Source organism: Drosophila melanogaster, chromosome X (genome assembly GCF_000001215.4).
Source record: "Drosophila melanogaster chromosome X".
Lineage (NCBI taxonomy): Eukaryota > Metazoa > Arthropoda > Insecta > Diptera > Drosophilidae > Drosophila > Drosophila melanogaster.
The window spans coordinates 15,443,465-15,462,654 of record NC_004354.4 but is presented as its reverse complement, the minus strand read 5'-3'; the positions used below and the strand labels follow the sequence as shown (position 1 = coordinate 15,462,654).

Genomic DNA, 19,190 nt, shown 5'->3' with positions numbered 1-19,190 from the left:
CGATAGTAAAAGCAATCGAACTGTTATATTTTATATTTTTAAAAATAGGCAAAGCCATTTCTCTAGCATTTCTTTCGGTATGACTTTATGGCATATACTGGTAATTGTTTTGTTTGTCGCGATTCTGGTCTTCCTATCGTTATCGGCCTTTTGATAGCTCTCCTCATATCGAAGTACTGCAGGCCCGATAGAATCAGGCACTTATCGCCACCCGATTTCGATGACAGTTTTTAAATAATTGTGCAAATTCCTTGCTAATAATAAATTGTAATCAATTAACTTGTCAATCGCAATTCTGGATGCACCTGGCGACGCGGACATGATCGCCGTCGCAGAACCGCCGCTGGAGTTTGTGCCGCGCGGCCGTCAGACGTCCGCGGAGCATCCGGGCCCACATGACCAGCCAATGGCGCGCCACCAACTGCCCACCACGGAGCATCTGCTGCTGCAGCGCCTCCAGAATGTGAACATCTCGTCGGCCGGTGAGGACTGCCCTTCGGGCGGACAGGAGTCGTGGACAGTCCGAGAGCTGTACGATGACTACGAGGCATCCGAGGAGCGCGCCGCCCTGCGACGCAAGTTGACCGAGCGGACAAAGCGATGTGGTCTCCAGGCCACCTCGCTGCCGAACAGACTGCTCAATCCACCGCTGGTGCGGCGCGTGGAGCCAATGTGCGACTATATGGTTAACAACGAGGAGGAGCTCTATGTGAACCGGAACACGGTGGTGTGGACACAAGGCGTCAACGATGACGACGATACCGACAATGGGGTGTACCGGCGCATGTGTTTCACCACCGATACGCCGGTGCGCTTCGCCTGCTTCCTGAATCGCAGTTTTGTGCGCGGGCGACTGGCGCAGCTGAAGGCGGCTGTCCACCCGGATGACGACCATTTGACCGCCATCTGTGTGATGGATCAGGACGCCCTGCGGGTGTACTGCAGCAACGGCGAGGACTTTCTAGCCAATCTGGACTTTCCCGTGTCACAGCTGTGGCAAACCAAGTATGGCCTGCTGCTGGAAAAGGACTCCAGCAATGCCTTGATATCGCACATGTCCATTCCGATGCCGCGTCTCTTCTCTATGTCGCATCCGCTGCACGAGGCCTGTCCCGTCGTCCTGAAGACGGCCACCGGCTCCACCGGCTACATGACCGAACCGGAATACACTGTGGTCTTCACCACCGAGGAATCGGATTTGGTGATGCTGTACGATGCCAAGTTCTTTAAGCATTTCGTTGCACGCCTGCGTAAGGTAACGCCCGAAGAGATCAACTATGTGAGTCAGCAGATGGAGCTGGGACAGACGCTAATGGGACCCAGGTCGATGGCAGGCAATAGTTTCAGTTCCACCAAGCAAACTGGAGGTGAGTTGATAGCAATGCCAGCAAGGGCATACGATTTATTCACTGTCTATCCATTGCTAGCCACGCCAAAAGCAACGAACTTATCGTTTGCGGCCAGGAATATCAACACCACCACCACCGGCATGGGCAACCAGTTCGGACTCAGCCAGTCGCAGTCGTTCAGCGGAGTTCTTGGACAGTCGAAGTACGTTTAAGTCGCTGTCATCCATCACTTACTTATTATTGCCTCTTCTTCCGTTTAGTCGCGCCTCCCTAGGCACTCCATTGAGCCAACTGCAGAGCAGTATTAGCCAGCAGTCCATGTCCGTGAAGGATATGCGCAAGTTAACGCACGTGAAGCCGGCAAAACCCATTGAGCCGGAATTGTGTATGGAGCACATCTGGACGGAGAACATCTACGGAACGTCAGTAAATGCCACCAAAGATGCCACTTTCAGTACTAAAATTGTCTGTCTTCCTTAGTCAACGAGAGTTCTGCGAGATGGCCACCCGAGCATTTATCCACACGGATTTAGTGGGTCAGACCTTTTTGTGCTACCTGCTGGCCCGCTCGTGCCGCCTTCAGTTGGTCCGCCTCACTGGCTATGGAAGGGGCGAGGTGCAGCTCTCCACGCACGCCTCCACGCTGGCCGCGAAAGATGCAGTGGGTCTGAAGAGAATGCACATGATTGCCGTTCTCGATCCGAGTGGCAGCTTACTTCTATACACAGGCACCGTGCTCATATCCAAGGTGCACATTACGCCGTTTTTGGCGCCTACCTCCATTCCCACACCGCTGGTAACGCCCATGACTGCTGCCCCATCTCCGTCGGCTTCGCCCGCTCCGTCTCACGTTAAAACACCAATGGCAGCTGCTGGACCAGCAAGCGGCATTCCGTCCGGCAGCAGTTCTTTCGTGGAGGTGCGAAGGAGCAGCCTACTGCCCACAAAAGCGCCGGGGGATGTGGCTGCCTTCGAAGAGGAGCTGCACATGCTGTCGCCCATCCAACCGCAGCCGGTGTCCTACACACAGCGGCAGGCGCACAATGTCTGCAAATCCCTGAGAGATCCGGCGGGAAATCGATTGACTTTGGTTTATGCCACGGGCAGAATGCTCAGAATAGCGCTGCCATTTCTAAATGATACACGATTGCTCACCAGATGTGTGGCTACGCTACGGCAGGTTCTAAGTCCGACCCAGTTCCTGGACTTTGTTATCCGTTGGTATAGCGACAGGAATCCGCCGGGATCGAGGAATTACTCCATAGAGCAGGAATGGCTGCTATTCCGCTCCACACTGCTCGCCCTAATGGGTCTGACTGCTGCACCGGATGTGGATGCGGGCGAGAACTACGCTAGATGTGCCACGCCACCGCTGCACACTCAATTTGGAGGCGGCGCTACTGCGACGGAATCGAGTGACGGTTCTAGTTGCAGTTCCAATTCTACACTGGGTGGCCAGGATGAGCCGAAGAAACGGCGAATATACAATGATTGCGATGATTTCACGGACGACGACTGGGAGTTCCTGCTGCTCCAGACGACACTGGCTCCCTGCGGAGCCGATGGCCACAGCTACAGCGTGAACATCGGTGCGCTGCTCTTCCGAATGATTCCCGCCATCTTCTTCAGCCTGCATTTACTGTACGAGGATCTCAAACTGGACGCTGACTTTTATGGAGCGCTTCCATATCTGGCAACGGTAGGTGAATCATTTAATAGATCCATTAGTGGTTTTCTAACACCATCTCCTCGTTCCAGTTCCTACACCAGCTGGCCATCGATATGCAGCTGGAAAGTTATGTGCTGCACTACATACTAGACTTTCCGGAACTCTCGAATCGTACGGGCAAGCTCTCGTTGCTGGGAGCTGAGCACGGAGCTATGATGCTGCACCAGGAGCTTCTGAGGGTTCCGGCACCCAGTGTGTTTGCCCAACTCGAGCACATTATTGTCGGCGAGGAGGAGGTGATGCCTTACACCTTCTTGGAGTGCGTTAACGAGAGAAGTCGCATTTTACTGCAGCTCGTATCGCTGGTGACTCATGGGCATGAGCGTCTGAATTACTGGTGGCAGCTGCTTGAGATCCCCGGCGCCGTTCAGGCCAACTTTACGCGGCGCTCTAAGCGTAATATCACGGCGGATGCTCCGCGTAGCCATCAGATGTTACAGCTACTTCTGGCCATGCGCTTGACACGGCGAGACATTGAAAGATTCCCGGCGGCAGTGCATCTGATTGTAGCGGAGGCACTGGAGGAGGCTCGCCTCTCGCCGCCCATGGGCTGCAGCATGGCCACCTATGAACTTATCCTGCGTCCAGAATTGGCGGCCCACGCTCAACTGCCGTTCCTCGAAACGAGCACTGGGCAACCGCATTGTGGCCGGGTCTACAAGGAAGATTCACTGTCAGCGAGGTGTCCGCCGACCGGGGGATCAGAAACTGATTCACCGGCCCAATTGCGCCGCGACGACATGGACAACATGGACACAAAACTACTGCGTCTGCGTTTTCCCGATGACATGCGGGTGGATGAAGTGCGCCGTCTGCTTAACAGCTCGGAACCGGTGGTCATTGAAGTGCAACAGGCACCGGGAACCAGCGATCACGAATTCATTGAGGAGCAGGAGAAGCAACTGTTTGCACTATGTTCGCGCACAATGACACTGCCCGTGGGCAGAGGTATGTTCACCCTGAGAACGATGTTGCCGCGGCCCAGCGAAAGCTTGACCATGCCCAAATTGTGCCTGTTGGGCAAGGAGCCGCTGAAGGGCACCACCATCGAAATGCAGCAGATCGAATTCCCAGCGAATATGCAAATGTGGCCATCGTTTCACAATGGCGTGGCCACTGGCCTGAAGATCTCACCCCAGGCTCAGGACATAGACTCCAATTGGATTGTCTACAACAAGCCCAAAACGCATTCGCATAATGCCCTGGAGCACGCTGGTTTCCTCATGGCCCTGGGCTTGAATGGTCACCTAAAGACGCTGTCCTTCATGAGTGTCTATAAGTATTTGGTTAAATGCGATGAGATGACCAACGTTGGTCTGCTGCTGGGCATTTCCGCTGCCCATCGCGGCACCATGGATACGAAAACCACAAAGTTGTTGAGCGTTCACTTGGAGGCACTGCTGCCAGCCACCGCCATGGAGTTGGATATACCGCAAAGCACACAGGTGGCTGCTATAATGGGCGTCGGTTTGCTCTATCAAGGATCAGCTAAGCGCCACATAGCCGAGGTGCTGCTCCAGGAGATTGGCCGTCCTCCAGGCCCTGAGATGGAGAACAGCATTGAGCGCGAATCGTATGCCATGACAGCAGGTCTATCCCTCGGATTGGTTACCCTCGGTCAGGGTGAATCGCCGGCGGGCCTAAGGGACCTCCAACTGCCGGATACCCTGCACTACTACATGGTCGGTGGAGTGAAGAGACCCATCGGCGGTTCCCAGAAGGAGAAATACCGACTAGCCTCGTTCCAAGTTCGTGAAGGCGATACCGTCAACATAGATGTCACTGCTCCGGGTGCAACGCTCGCATTGGGACTTATGTTCTTCAACTCGGGGAACGCAGCTATTGCCGAATGGATGCAGCCGCCGGATTCGCGGTATCTACTGGACATGGTGCGGCCTGACTTCCTTCTGCTGCGCACAATTTCCCGGGGCCTCATCCTATGGCAGGATGTCCGGCCGGACAACGCGTGGTTCCAGGCACAGTTTCCGCGAGCACTCCGAGCTCACCTAAAACTCCCGTTCTACGAAAATGAGTATGCACCCGAGGACTATGACGTGGACTACGAGGCCATCTCGTGAGTAACTGAAGTTGAATGTCAAAGTAATTAGATACGAATTATATACTCTTGTCCAGGCAAGCCTATTGCAATATCATGGCTGGAGCTGCCTTCTGCATTGGTCTCAAGTACGCCGGCACTGAGAATCTGGTGGCCTTTGCCACGCTGCGGTCGGTGATAAAGGATTTCCTTCGCTTCCCCAGCAGGCCGATGGGCGAATGTGCCGGTCGCACCACTGTGGAGAGCTGCCTGATGGTGCTGCTCATCTCGATCTCGTTGGTGTTCGCCGGCTCCGGCAACTGCGAAATTCTTCGCATAATTCGGTTTCTCAGGTCGCGAGTGGGACCACAATATCCGCACATAACCTACGGCTCTCACATGGCCATACACATGTCGCTTGGCCTGCTATTCCTCGGCGCGGGTCGCTTCACCATTTCCCAGACACCGGAGTCGATTGCTGCACTGGTCTGCGCCTTCTTCCCCAAGTTTCCCATACACAGCAACGACAATCGGTAAGGATTAATATATTTGCAGCAATGTGTTAGCACACTTCACCGCATGGATTTACATTTTAAGATACCATCTGCAAGCGCTGAGACATCTCTATGTACTGGCTGTGGAACCGCGCCTGTTCCTTCCCCGGGACATTGACACCAATAAGCTGTGCCTGGCCAACATATCCGTGTTGGAGGTGGGTGCCACCGAGCTGCGCCGCCTGCCCATCGCTCCCTGCATCCTGCCAGTGCTGAGCACCCTGCAGCAGGTGGTGGTGGACGACGAGAACTATTGGCCAGTGTGCTTCGAGCGATCGCGCAACTGGGATCAGCTGGAAAAGGCGCTGGAGATGAGTGCACCGATTGATATTAAGAAGCGAACGGGCTGCCTTTCCCACTTGGAGGACCCGGACAGGCTGAAGAGCATGCTGGCCCAAACATTGACGATGGAACAGAGCATCTGTTGGCAGATCGATATGAACGACCTGCAGCAGTTTGCCAGCGAACGTATGGTGAAGCAGTTCCTCAGTCGCTGCCTGGACACCAAAGGCACGGATTTGAGTCCCCCGGAGCTGATGAAGCGGCACCAGGTGATGCTGCTATTCTACAATGCCGTGGTCAAGGATCGCATGCATTTCCTGCCGGTTTACCTAACCCTATACGATGTAAGTGCATCCATTCACTTGCATAATTTGACCGCGAATGTAACGTTCTTTGTTTTTAGCACGTAACCAAGTCCATGCCGAACAACATCGATGTGTGGCAGATGAAGCTCATCGATGCCTATTTGAGTCGCAGCCAGGAGTCCGAGCATCCGCTCATCTCCGTGGAGCTTATCCAAATGATGCAAGAGCTCTTCAAGCAGGAAATGGAGGACTCGACGCGCGAGTTGTGCTTACCGCTGCGCGAGTTCCTCAGCCGAAGGCGTCTGGATCCCAGCTATGTGACCACAGTCAGTGGACCGGACTTGCAGCGAGCCTTCTGCGTGATCAATTACTACAATCTGTTGCCGAATATGTTGAATGGAGTGGACTTGAGCACGGGCACAGTTAACTATATGCGTCTTTTATACGAATTCCGCCGGCTGAATCTCGGCGCGCACACCATATTTGGCCTAATGAAGATCCTACAGTCACTGGCCACCGAAGTGGTGACTCTGGATGAGGCAGCCCTTCTGGCGTACACCATGGGTGACCAGTGATGATCGATGGAAATTCTTTTTTGCTAGACCCATATTACTGTACATTCATTTCTAAATAATATTATTGCACATTATTTCAAAATTTCGCCGCCACTTATAATCGAAACTTTGCATAAAAGTTTGCTGCCCAACTCTTGAAATTATATTGTTATACAATCACGTCGAAACGTTTTGGATATGAATATTTAAATGCATGTTCCTTAATGTTTAACGATTTAACGATAGCACAAAAACTGTATAAAATATATTTACAAATAAATAGCCCATAACGCTTGCAAAATTAATAGGTTAATTTTATTGTAAAAAAAATAATTATCCCAATAAGTTTGGGTTCGTCTTAGGTGTTAGGTGAAATTCTGGAGTATAATACGCTTGAGATTTGCGGCATTCCTTGGTCCCAAATTTAACCAGCATCTATCTCAGCCTTGTCTACGTGCGCTAGCACGATGTATAGGTTATCAAAATAACGAATATGTACAAAGAAACTATGTGCTATAGCCATGCTATATAGCCATGGTAATGCTAATGTATCGCCCCAGCTATCCGCTCCGCTTCGGAGGCGGTGGCGCTGGCCTCACTAATTCGCTTGTTGCCCCAGCACCGGTTGTACAGATAAATGCCCAGCAGGGGCAGCGGCGTCATCACGGCCACCGATACGGGCACCACCGTGGTGATGTCCGCCTCCGGCGATTCCAGCGTGGTCGTCAGCAGGAAGATGGCGATGCCCGTGTTCTGGATGCCCGTCTCGATGGCGATGGTCAGGGCGTCGGCTGCATTTTGGTGCAGCAGCTTGGCTGCCAGGAAGGCGAAGATGTAGCCCAGACCAGGCAGAGCCATGCCAGCGACGACGATCTGGAAAGGATTATATTAACATATTAAGAAAAATAACATTTACATTTAACCTTTTTCTTTAAACGTTTTTAAACGTTGTTTTCCAAAACAGGTTTATCTTGCTGTTTATTATTTTTATTATTTATGGACTATTCACGATAGTTTATGTTGATAAACCAGAAGTGCTTCCAATCTTTTAACACTTTCAAAAAAACTGGTTGGATAAATTGTAGTTAATTGTTTACAATGAAAGTGGATACAAAGATGTATATATACACTTTTTAAACATTTGCAAGATAAACCTTTTCGATCAAAATTATGATATTCTTTGGAAATTCTTGAATAGTATCAATAAACTAGTGGTTCAGAGAATGCAGCTTACCTGCCAGGAGAACAAATAGAACAGGTAAAAGTTGTTGATGATCGCGAACACGATGATGAACAGGATGATGAAGGCGGAGACGGGCTTGAGCAGGCGGACCAGCACCCTAGCGACCTGAGGCATTCTCTTCTGGACGAGCAGCCCGAGCAGGAGCGGAAGGACCAGGCTGCTGCTGTACGAGGCGATTTTGCCGTAAGGCACCTTGATGCCCGCTCGCTCGAAGATCAGCTGGCCAAGTGTTATGGTCCACAGCGGTATGGTGGCGAAGGCAGCAACATTAGAAACGGTGGTCATTAGCACCGAGAGGTGTATATTACCGCCGAGAACGGCAGACCAGGTGTTCGATGCCCCACCGCTGGGCGAGATGCCGGTGAAGAAGAGACCCAGCTGCATGGCCGGCGCCTGGGGGAAGATGAAGACGCCGAGGGCGTAGCTGAGCAGAGGCATGCCCACCACCTGCATCACAAATCCGATGCACGGGCCGGTTGGCCGGGTGATCAGACCCCTCAGCACGTCCAGATTTAGGGCGGCTCCAAAGCTGATGTACAGCAGCGACATTAGTAGTATGATCGTACCCAGGAATATGTCATCCACCACACGTTTCGGTCGCTTGATCTTCACGTCCAGCGTGCTGTCGTTGCTCCAATTGGTGGGCAGTTCACTGGTGTTTCGCTGGCTGTCGTACAGCTTCACTTGGATCTTGGTCTGTCCCAGAAAATGGCCATTAACTACGATGTCACCCGTCCAGTCGCGTGTGTCCGTGTTGAATACATCCAGGGATATCGTGGCATTCTCGCCTGGAACACTGGCCAAATCCGTGTCCACACTTTCCAGGCGGAAGTGGTAACGCGTCGGCTGCTGCAGCGTGGAAGGTGCCACATTCTCCAGCTTGAGCTGCACCCGATCCCCGCGCTCCATCTGCAACGTGAGCGCAGCTGGGCGAAAGTGGGCCATCCACCCGTGGGTGGATGCGAATCCCACGGCCAGGGTGAGCAGGAGGTAGCTCCATTCCCAACCAGGACGTCCGTGCGGAGACATTATTTCGCCGCCACTCAGGTGATGTAATTCGTTAGCCGTTATCCGTTAGCCGGAATGTTTTCGCACGCAACAAGTGCTCCAACTGGAATGAGCGTGAATTCTCACAAAACAGCGGTTTACAATTGCAATTGCAGGTGGGAGCGGGATGGCGGCATGATTTGTCTCGCGGGAGGGAGCGGGATGGCGACGGCGACCAGCTGATAATTAACGGGCTCTGCGAGAGTCGGCCATCTCTTTCCTCGAATACCCTACGTTACAATTGGGATGATGGCGATAACGATAAGCACGAGATCATACAAGTGCATGGACGTAGGTCGAAATTTTAATGGGGATCAGAAAGAAAAATGGAATTTCAAAATAAATTAATCATTACAAATATTGTATTATTCAATTAACATAAAATATTTATTTAGTTCCCTCCGCTTAACAACATTGTTTATAAATAGTTGCAGATAAGGCTTAAAGCCATTTTCCGCATATAAAATCCATTCACGCATTATCACTTAGAATTTGCTTACATATTTGTGTTTTGGACCAAAACTTTTGGTAGATAATGAATTTTGACTTTCTTCCAGATGTTTCGTTTTGCCCTTGATCTTATTTATTTAAAGAAATCCTAATTTGTTGAGTCACTGTTTTTTTCAAGTTGTAATTCAACAATCAGATTGCTTTCACACATCGTATGTTTTTGATAGTCAACACGTGCTTCAAAATAAAAGGAGATGTTTTTGAGCGTCTTTACAAATAATGACAAAGCATTTTCACGATTTCGAAAACATTATTAGTATTATGAATATATGTATGAATATGAATATATGTAAGCTTAATAAATTGTATAAAACCCATAAACTTAATGCCGTACAAAAACTAATATTCTAAACCAATATGCTCCGCCATTTAGAGGGGAAAGAAAAAACATTGGAGCTATGTGGGGTTTTCTCTCGCTGAGAGTACGTGAGATGGGTTTTTATTGGAGCTGCTTAGGTGAACAGTGAAATGCGCAGACAATAGATAACTAGTGTGGGTCCGTCGTCTCCGGCGCCGCGTCCCGATTCGGTTATGGATTCGGGTGTGGAACCGGTTGGCGAATCGGGTGCTCAGTACCGGTAATGGTCGGGCTTGAAGGGACCGGTCTGCGAGACGCCCAAGTAGGTGGCCTGCTTCTCCGTCAGTTTGGTCAGCTTTACGCCCAGCTTCTCCAGATGAAGACTGGCCACCTCTTCGTCGAGGATCTTGGGCAGGACATGCACGCCGACGGCGTACTTGTCGGACTTGGTCCACAGCTCGATCTGGGCGAGCACCTGGTTGGTGAAGGAGTTGGACATCACGAAGCTGGGATGGCCGTGGGCACAGCCCAGGTTCACCAGACGACCCTCGGCCAGCAGGATGATGTGCTTGCCACTCTGCATTGTGTACCGATCTACTTGGGGCTTCACGTTCACCTTTTCTTTGGCATTGGCGTTTAGCCAGTCCACGTCGATCTCGATGTCGAAGTGGCCGATGTTGCACACGATGGCATCGTCGGGCATTTGTTGCAAGTGCACGCTGGTGATGATGTCCCGGCAGCCGGTGGTGGTCACAAAGATGGAAGCCTCCTTGCTGGCCTCCTCCATGGTGGTAACCTCATAGCCCTCCATCGCCGCCTGCAGGGCGTTGATGGGATCGACCTCGGTGACGATCACCCGACCACCGAATCCTTTCAGTGCCTGGGCACAGCCCTTGCCCACATCACCGTATCCGGCCACGCAGCAGACCTTTCCAGCGATCATGACGTCCGTGGCCCGCTTGATGCCATCGATCAGCGACTCGCGGCAGCCATACAGATTGTCAAACTTGCTCTTGGTCACCGAATCGTTGACATTGATGGCCGGTACGCCAAGACGACCCTCCTTGAACATCTTGTACAGGTTGTGGACACCGGTGGTCGTCTCCTCGCTGAGGCCCTTGATGTTTTTCAGATACTGGGGGAACTTTTCGTGCACCAGGTTGGTCAGATCGCCGCCATCGTCCAGGATCATGTTCAGGGGCTGGCCGTCGGGGAAGACCAAGGTCTGCTCGATGCACCACATGTACTCCTCATCGGTCTCACCCTTCCAGGCGTACACGGGCACGCCGGTGGCAGCGATGGCCGCGGCAGCATTATCCTGGGTGCTGAAGATGTTGCAGCTGGACCATTGGACCTGGATAAAAGAATGAAAATGTAGTTCATGCGTTGAAGTTGAGATGTGGATGGGAAGGAACCTAAATTATATAGATATTTGCAAACTGATTTGCATTGCATATAGGATTGATCTATATCAGGAAATCTATGTATTTCAGGACATCAGCATTTGGCAGAAAATAGTTGCCATGTGCGAGGATTGAAGCAGATGGTGCTGCGTCAGAGGAAATAACAATCTGGAGGTCTTATCTTGGGCGCCTTGAACTTGCCCCCCTGCTGTTAAACGAAAGTTTTGTTATTCAAATTGGTGCGTAAACCAAAGGTGATAAGGGACCAGCCCTTGGACAATGCTTGGAGATACCTATCTTTCTACCTAATTTACAATTTCCTTACGGAATTTTGGTCGGTTTTATGGTTTTTGAAATGGTTTTTAGTATTGAAATGATGCTATCTTTGTGTATTATCCCGACTGTTCAGACCTACAGTTGGGCATACAATTCGAATGGTGGTACGATGCATAAAATCATTTAGAGCGCCAAAGAGGCACTGAACCCACCTGAGCGCCCAGTTCGACGAGGGTCTCGATGAGCACGGCGGTCTGGACGGTCATGTGCAGGCAGCCGGTGATGCGGGCGCCCTTGAGGGGCTTAGATGGGCCGTACTTCTTCCTGCAGGCCATCAGACCGGGCATCTCGTTCTCCGCAATAATGATCGCCTTGCGTCCCCATTCCGCCAGACTGATATCGGCTGTCGAGTGGGATATAAAAGGGAGATAGGGTCAGATAAGCAGGCACTGTTGATTTATACACCATACGGTCTGAATTTCTACGTTTTTTGCCCCAGCAACAACGTGCTCTCCTCTGTTTTGTCTCTCTTTTAACCTCAGAAACATGTGCTCATGAATAGATGCAATTCACCCGCACATGTCGCCTGTTGCCGGCCGGAGATTCGATTCGAGAGTTTGCCATCCGTTTGGGTTTATTTATAACGCAACTCACCGACTTTGTAGCTGGGCTTCGACATTCTTGCAAGGATTGGATGTTTGACTTGGATGCGGAGCAGACAGAATCGCACACAACCGAATTGGAGACGCGGGCAGCGGTAAATGAATCGAATCGCAACCCAAGACACTAGAATTCCAATTGCGGAATGGCGGCCCCAGGGATGGGAACTGGTTCCACGCAGCTGGTTCAGCTGGAGCAGTTCCGATTGGCACGATTGTTGCCATTTAAATTTAAAATTCATATGATAACTGCTGGTTTACATCCAATTGTATATAGAATCTTTTCTTTTTGCTATCATTTTAATAAAATGTATTAATAGGTCCTAAAAAATCAGACCATTGTATACCAGTTATTCACATTTTTCAGAATTCTAGATTAATGTTAAATGTGTTAAATAATAAGTTTTTCTGCCAAAATGAATTTAATATGTAATTCAAATAACATTAATTCTTTAAAGTAATTCTTTCGATATTTGAGGCCTACACTTTGATTCCCAACGAAAGCTTATCGATGCTGAACCATCACTAAAACCGACATCGATAACTGAGCAGAGTCTTAGGGAAAATATACACAGCGAAAAGCAAAGTGCGAGTCAGTGCGTTTTTCTGGTCATTGAACAGCCGTATCCAAAGTAGAATTCCCATGTCCGGCTCCGGTCTCGACGAGAATCCCTTCGGGGAGCCCAATCTGGACAATCCGTTTGCGGTGAGGCGATAGAAGAGCTAGGAGAGAGAGCGCGGAAGCCGAAGAAAAAACCCATCGCACACACACGCACACGTACGCAAAGGTGGGGTGTTGGTGTGCGTGCCTGTGAGTGTAGTGTGTGTGTGTGTTGGGTGCATTCGTCACATATGTTGAATGAATTGGTTTCTGATTGGGATTTCCCGGTTTTCCCCCGCAGGACCCCGCCATCCAGCAGGCACGACGACTCCAGAGCGGCGCCGCCCTTGTCTCTCTTGAGGATTACAATCCATTCGAGGAGCAGGCCAAGCCGCAGCTGCAGATCAACTCAACGAACACGGCGGCGGTGGTCCAGCCGCTATCGCAGAACATTCCGCCCCCGCAGACCAGTTCCCTGGGCGCCTCGGCGCCTAGCACCAGCATACAGATCACCTCGGAGGAGCTGCAGGTAACCCACTTGGCCGGTCGTCTCGCGTTACCGCCCACACAACAGTGAGCACTCTGCGGTGTGCTGTGCCGGCATGGCCACATCCGCAATACTCCAAAAACCGCATATGTACATCCAAATACTCGGAAACAATCGAAATGGACCACACCACACAGTTACACTAAAAGTTTGCCCTAAAAGTCTGTACAGTAATCACTTTGCTAGAGTGCCGGGATTAGGGCAGGCATATCACATTTTACTCTCCATCAAGAGTCAGAAAGATAAGCGGGCTTATCTCGATCTGCCAACGATATATCCGCTTTGGAGCATTTATCTGGTTGAGACTAGAAGCGGCTGCCGCGCCGAGTCTTCACTGTGCAAACTGCGGTTTCTCTTGATTTACTTGGCTTCTTCGGCCCTACACAATAATTCAAGAAATACTAGTTAGTAGATCTAAATACATATGATTTGGAGGCTTAAGTTTGCACTTTATTCTTGTACAGAATATTTCCTATAGATAGGCCAAATGCCTGAGGTTAAGATAGAAGTTTAACAAACTCAAGATTTGGATGTGAATTCCTATCATTGAATTTCGCCTTTGTTTTCCCAAATATGTAAATGAATAAGATTTAAAGTATTTACCATATACGGCCAATTTATTAAGTCATACAAAATGTATATATAAAACAGTCGATAATCATATGATTTTCATTGTATCCAGCGCCGGCAGGAGGAGTTGGACCGCAAGGCCGCCGAACTGGACCGCCGCGAGCAGCAGCTACAGGGCAATGTGCCGCAGCTGAACAACTGGCCACCGCTGCCGGATAACTTTTGTGTAAAGCCGTGCTTCTACCAGGACTTCGAGGTGGAGATACCGCCCGAGTTCCAGAAACTGGTCAAGCGATTGTATTACATTTGGATTTGTGAGTATTGGTTCTTTATGGCTGTGTTTTCTACATGTTTTCGCTGATAAGCGGTGCCATAGGTTGTGGAATTAGTCATCGCGTGTCGTCTACAGGCCGATGCCATTATTAATCAGATATAGCTGAATGGCTAATGGTCTTGGATGTGTGCGTGCCTTTGTGCAGAATATGCTTGCAAAGAGGGGAGCATGAAATTTGTTTGATTTACATGTTATCAGTATTAAGATAGTTTTTAAATGCATTTCTAGCATTATTTACTGCATGCATAGTATATAGTATATAATAATGCTTTCCCCTACAGATTATAGCATTATGCTGATTGTATGTGTCTATTTTGAATACTTTCTCCGACAGTTTACACCATGACGTTGTTGGCCAACGTGATAGGCGGTCTAATTTTGCTGTTCCACGCTGGCGAATTCGAGACCTTCTTCCTGGCCATCTTCTACACGATGCTCTTCTCGCCCGCCTCCTATGTCTGCTGGTGAGTTTATACCTGGAAGATTCTTAAAACATGAATAATGTGATGATGTGTGATTAATTTTCAGGTTCCGACCGGCGTACAAGGCATTCCGCAACGATTCGAGCTTCAACTTCATGGTCTTCTTCTTCATCTACTTCTTTCAAACGCTGTACTCGATTGTGCAGGCGGTGGGCTTCAACAAGATGGGCTACTGTGGCTTTATTACGGCCATCGGGCAGTTCGATGGGCAAGCGTCGGGTATTATCGTCGGCATTCTGCTGTTGAACGTGGCATTCTGTTTCACAGCGGTGGCCGTGGCCAATGTGCTGATGATCACAAAGATTCACTCGATCTACCGCAGCACAGGGGCCAGTATGGCCAAGGCCCAGGCGGAGTTCACCACCGAGTTTCTGCGCAACCAGCACGTCCAGGAAGCAGCCTCCTCGGCCGTTAATACGGCCATCAATTCGCAGTTTAACAACAGCAGGTACTAAGTGACACTCTGCTTTCCGGGGATCTAATCAAATCAAAAGGAGAATCAATCAATCAACCACGAACTCAAGCAGCACTCATCCTGCTTAACTGGGACAGAAAAAGATGATGATAGCCGCGCCAGAGAGAGGGAGATGGAGAAAGAACACTTAATAAACATTGAAATAGCTTAACACGAAATGAAAGTAAAGAAAAACATGAAACTAAAGCTAGCATTGGAGCATGGAACTAATAACTATTTGCTTTTGTGCATAAACAATTCCTAGAATGCCGTCGTCTTTATTACAAATAATTACTGTAATGATAACACAGAAACAACACACAATGCATAAACAATATTTATAAACGGAACAAAACCGAACTTGGAACTAAACTGAAAGTGAAAAAAAAACCAAACAAAAAGGAGAAAACAAAAAAACAAAAGGAAAACTAAAGCGGCCCACGATGCCTTCGACACGCAGCTGCAGCGGATCAAGTAGACAGGACATCTTAATCGCACGATATATGCCTCCAAATACAAGTATCTAGACTAAATTATTGTGTGTCTGTCTCTGTCCTGTGGAATAATTCGATTCTGATACTAACCCAGATTAATCAGGCGAAAGGGATGACACTGATGACGATGATGCTGCTGCTGCTGCTGCTGATGATGATGTTTTCTAGTTCTTTAAGTCATTAAAACGATATAGGAATAACCCCACTCCCTCGCACACGCAACACACACACACACACACACTCACATATATACGATCTTATATATATAACAAACATAATATAAATAATATATTTAACGCTTACATTATAGAACTTTATCTCTCGTCGCCTCGACCAGAGAGACAACAAGAAAGCGAAATTCATTTTTCATCCAAGCTGTGCTCCTACGCCCACTGCTCCACTGTCCCCCTCTCCTCCCTCCCCCCTGTTCCATGTCCCGACCCCCTTTTTCCGCCGTCACTGTCCTGCACTCACATAAAATGTCGTGTTTTTTTGTAATCGTAATTGTTATATATTATCTATTATCTATGTACATGAAGACAGCATATAAAATATATTGATTCACTTAAGTATTCACATTTTTTAGATACATTTTGTTCGTTTCTGTTTTGCTTGCAAGTCAAACTTATTATGTTACGACCTATTTAAAACTGAATTGAGAATAGCTAATGACGATCTATGGATGTGTATTTAAAATTCAAGCAAAATTTATGATAAATTCCAAAATAAATATAAAATACTTATAGATGTACAATAAGCATTGATTTTGAATTTATGGGTTGTTTGGTACTCATTTCTAGAGAATTCAAATGCATAATTTGGTGCGTAATTAAAGGGGTATAAAGACTTTTGAGATATTCATATTATTTATCTGCAAATCCCAGCCTTGAAACGCAATAATCAGGCTTAAATTCTTGGTTTATTACTGCTGGTTATCTGCATGGAGGTATTTACACAATTTATATAATAGATAGAACTGCCATCAATGCTTGTGTTTATATTAGTCAGTTTGCTTATAGATTTTAATCTTGAGTTTGTTTTGTATAAATAAATTCCAATAAAATTGAAAACCCCACAAAATGACTGGCAAATAGTTCGGATTACCGCCATAATCGACTCTTAATTAAGAGGAAATGTACAATGTCATTTAAAAGTGCACGAAGACCTTTGATTTCGAGAACTCATTCGATGGAAAATCAATTAGCAAGAAGAAAAGTTTACGTAAGCCAGTCGGTAATTAAGACGATTGAACATGGTCGAAAGTGAATGTTCCTGGAAATGCATAGTTACTGCACCCACGTCGCATTAGAGCGATGCCCACATACACGCCCACATCTTGTAAGGCCATCTCGGATTGATTTTGGGGCATGGAATCGGATTTGGTATGCCCATAAGTGTGATGTTTGTCAACGAAAGATGCAAATTTTATTTGGCAAATGTGGAATTAAATCAACAACGGGGCGTACACACTCAGCCATGAAATATGTGTGCTAGACATTTACAGATAAACATATATGAATATATACATCGTCCAGATATACATATATATGTACATATATGTATACTTATCGCCCTCCTTCTAGTTTGGGCAAAAATTGCGCATACGCCACGTTGGTGGAATATTTGCAACGATTTGTTTGCCATTTTGCTGGCAATCGAGAGAGCCGCAGAGCAGTCTATGAATAGAATTGTAGAATCGCTTGGAATGGTTTGAATGGTGGGCAAACCCACTTTCGGGTGGCATTTTGTGGGCGGTGAGCGAGCATGATGAGCAAATATGCTCGAGAGTGCTGCAGACACAGATACAGATGCAGATGCAGATGCGGATGCGAATGGGGATGCACTGCATCGTTAGTGGCAAATCCTTTTTGGCACACTTCAGTCGAAAGCCTGCATCACTCACGTGTTGCAGCTGGATACTCAGCTATCCGCACATGACCACCAAAACCAACCATGCCCCAATCAACCACCTGGTCCAGCCCACGTGGGCGTTGAATTTACCCAAGTAAATGGTACATGAGCGTGCTTGAGTCGTCTGGGCGGGATCGGGTATCAGGGCTTGGGCTGGACGCTAATTGCTGACAACGATTTGCTATTGATTGCATTTTCACGCTGCTTGCGTGCCAAGAGCTCACGGAGCGAAGTCAAAGGACACGCTGTGACAAGGTAACCATATTGATTTTGTGTCGCGCCAAGAATACCCAAGTAGTGCCACGTAATGCAGCTGACTCTCTAGCCGAAACTTCATCCCAGTTATGGTGCCGAAAGCTAGGGTTGCGCTCAATCAAACTCATTTATTAATATTTTTTTATATTTTTAAAGATGGATCAACATGTATTTCTACAATCAAAACTAATGAAGTTACTTTTGCATTCTGCATATAATTTTCTGAGATTTGCCAAGCTTCTCTTCTCTAATATCTACATTACATTTAATTGTTGAAAAATATATAAATTTTAAATAATAAATATGGAAGTAGGCCAAAGCTTGATGTCAGTCTATCTTTCCAGGGATTAATTGCCTTCGGTAAGTGCGTTTTTTGGTGAACTAATTGCCCGACAAGTGATACATTCCAAATGGACTCTAACCCTTAACCCTTTCACTTGCAAAGTAGCCACACAGTTTTCCCGCATCATTTTCCGCTCGAGTGATAAACGCTTTCCGCTCGCTTGTCAGTCGCCAGCTTAGGAATCACTTAAATTATATTTTCCTCGCCTGCCGGCAGCTAAACGCTCGCCCCGCAGGCGGTCTTGCGACAAATTAGGCATCCACTCTGGGTGGTAGGGCAAGGACATGAAGGCGGCGGAGGGGGATAGGGCATGGCGATTCGAGGGAATTCCTGGCCAATTTTTCACACTACGCGGAAGTATTATTTGGGTCACATTTCCTGCTGCTTTTAATTAAAATCTTCCTTCACTGGCGGAAGTACAAATTTCTTGCCGTTACAAAGCGAGCTGTGTGACGCTCCACGGGCGTGGGCCCAACACCAGACGGGGTTGGATCCAAAGGGGAGGGGGGTGGGGGGTGGCTAAGAGGTCCTTGCCAGATAGCGGGGTTGACTGGCTTAGTGACTTGGTCAGAGCTAAGTCGCAGCCGAAGGCGTTTGTCGACCCGGCAACCCGAACTTTATCCCGACACCGATGGTGGACCCGAGTCCACGGGAGTCGCCCACAACCTATTGCCCTTCATAATGCGACAGGGGTGTGGGCCGAACGGAGGGAGGGGCTTTCCCTTTACTACTTGACGTGGGCAAGGGGTGGTGGGGTGTTGGTAGGGGGCGGTGGTGGTGGTGGTGCAGATGATTTCAGCTGAGATTGAAGATAAAACACATGCGCTCATCACGTTTGCTGTTTGTGCCGTTTCTGTTTGTGCTCTCGTCGTGGTTCTACTGCTGCTGATGCTGCCTCTCGTCCTTAGCCCCTCCACCCCGCACCATTCCTCTCACAGGACCACCGCTCACAGAC

The 19,190-nt window shown here is 48.6% G+C and overlaps 4 protein-coding genes across 8 annotated transcripts; 2 read left to right on the top strand and 2 right to left on the bottom strand.

Annotated features, from left to right (window-relative positions):
• Positions 1-213: 213 nt before the first annotated feature.
• Positions 214-7,111, top strand: shtd (shattered). Its single transcript, NM_132797.3, has 8 exons — positions 214-1,367; positions 1,428-1,551; positions 1,610-1,771; positions 1,830-3,048; positions 3,108-5,152; positions 5,212-5,646; positions 5,711-6,293; positions 6,353-7,111. Exons 1-8 carry the CDS (start codon positions 320-322, stop codon positions 6,827-6,829), a joined length of 6,093 nt encoding a protein of 2,030 aa, NP_573025.2. The 5' UTR covers positions 214-319; the 3' UTR covers positions 6,830-7,111.
• Positions 7,104-9,184, bottom strand: CG11655 (uncharacterized protein). Its single transcript, NM_132796.3, has 2 exons — positions 8,043-9,184; positions 7,104-7,681 (listed from the first exon to the last, which is right to left on the bottom strand). The coding sequence occupies exons 1-2, from the start codon at positions 9,078-9,080 to the stop codon at positions 7,352-7,354; spliced, it is 1,368 nt and encodes a 455-aa protein (NP_573024.1). The 5' UTR covers positions 9,081-9,184; the 3' UTR covers positions 7,104-7,351.
• A 303-nt stretch (positions 9,185-9,487) lies between these two features.
• On the bottom strand, positions 9,488-12,394 carry Ahcy (Adenosylhomocysteinase). 3 transcript variants are annotated; one of them, NM_001298339.1, is made up of 3 exons: positions 12,240-12,394; positions 11,798-11,988; positions 9,488-11,260 (listed from the first exon to the last, which is right to left on the bottom strand). In NM_001298339.1, exons 1-3 carry the CDS (start codon positions 12,262-12,264, stop codon positions 10,178-10,180), a joined length of 1,299 nt encoding a protein of 432 aa, NP_001285268.1. In that variant the 5' UTR covers positions 12,265-12,394; the 3' UTR covers positions 9,488-10,177. The 3 variants fall into 3 exon arrangements, with proteins under 3 accessions (NP_001285268.1, NP_511164.2, NP_001259573.1); NM_078609.4 differs by having other exon boundaries at positions 10,009-11,260; NM_001272644.1 differs by lacking the exon at positions 11,798-11,988 and having other exon boundaries at positions 10,009-11,260.
• A 377-nt stretch (positions 12,395-12,771) lies between these two features.
• Scamp lies at positions 12,772-16,476 on the top strand. Of its 3 annotated transcripts, NM_001272643.1 has the most exons (6): positions 12,772-12,950; positions 13,147-13,374; positions 14,075-14,276; positions 14,631-14,760; positions 14,825-15,751; positions 15,821-16,476. In NM_001272643.1, exons 1-5 carry the CDS (start codon positions 12,888-12,890, stop codon positions 15,231-15,233), a joined length of 1,032 nt encoding a protein of 343 aa, NP_001259572.1. In that variant the 5' UTR covers positions 12,772-12,887; the 3' UTR covers positions 15,234-15,751; positions 15,821-16,476. The 3 variants fall into 3 exon arrangements, with proteins under 3 accessions (NP_001259572.1, NP_573023.2, NP_727850.1); NM_132795.4 differs by having other exon boundaries at positions 14,825-16,476; NM_167442.2 differs by having other exon boundaries at positions 13,147-13,796; positions 14,825-16,476.
• The last annotated feature ends 2,714 nt before the right edge of the window (positions 16,477-19,190 follow it).

Coding starts and splice junctions, on each gene's coding strand:
- Scamp (NM_001272643.1), top strand. CDS start 12,888: ATGTCCGGCTCCGGTCTCGACGAGAATCCCTTCGGGGAGCCCAATCTG. Junction 12,951..13,146: donor ATCTGGACAATCCGTTTGCG/GTGAGGCGATAG, acceptor TTTCCCCCGCAG/GACCCCGCCATCCAGCAGGC. Junction 13,375..14,074: donor TCACCTCGGAGGAGCTGCAG/GTAACCCACTTG, acceptor CATTGTATCCAG/CGCCGGCAGGAGGAGTTGGA.
- shtd (NM_132797.3), top strand. CDS start 320: ATGATCGCCGTCGCAGAACCGCCGCTGGAGTTTGTGCCGCGCGGCCGT. Junction 1,552..1,609: donor GGAGTTCTTGGACAGTCGAA/GTACGTTTAAGT, acceptor TCTTCCGTTTAG/TCGCGCCTCCCTAGGCACTC. Junction 1,772..1,829: donor ACGGAGAACATCTACGGAAC/GTCAGTAAATGC, acceptor TGTCTTCCTTAG/TCAACGAGAGTTCTGCGAGA.
- Ahcy (NM_001298339.1), bottom strand. CDS start 12,264: ATGTCGAAGCCCAGCTACAAAGTCG. Junction 11,989..12,239: donor GAAGCCCAGCTACAAAGTCG/GTGAGTTGCGTT, acceptor CCCACTCGACAG/CCGATATCAGTCTGGCGGAA. Junction 11,261..11,797: donor TCGTCGAACTGGGCGCTCAG/GTGGGTTCAGTG, acceptor TCTTTTATCCAG/GTCCAATGGTCCAGCTGCAA.
- CG11655 (NM_132796.3), bottom strand. CDS start 9,080: ATGTCTCCGCACGGACGTCCTGGTTGGGAATGGAGCTACCTCCTGCTC. Junction 7,682..8,042: donor TCTATTTGTTCTCCTGGCAG/GTAAGCTGCATT, acceptor AATCCTTTCCAG/ATCGTCGTCGCTGGCATGGC.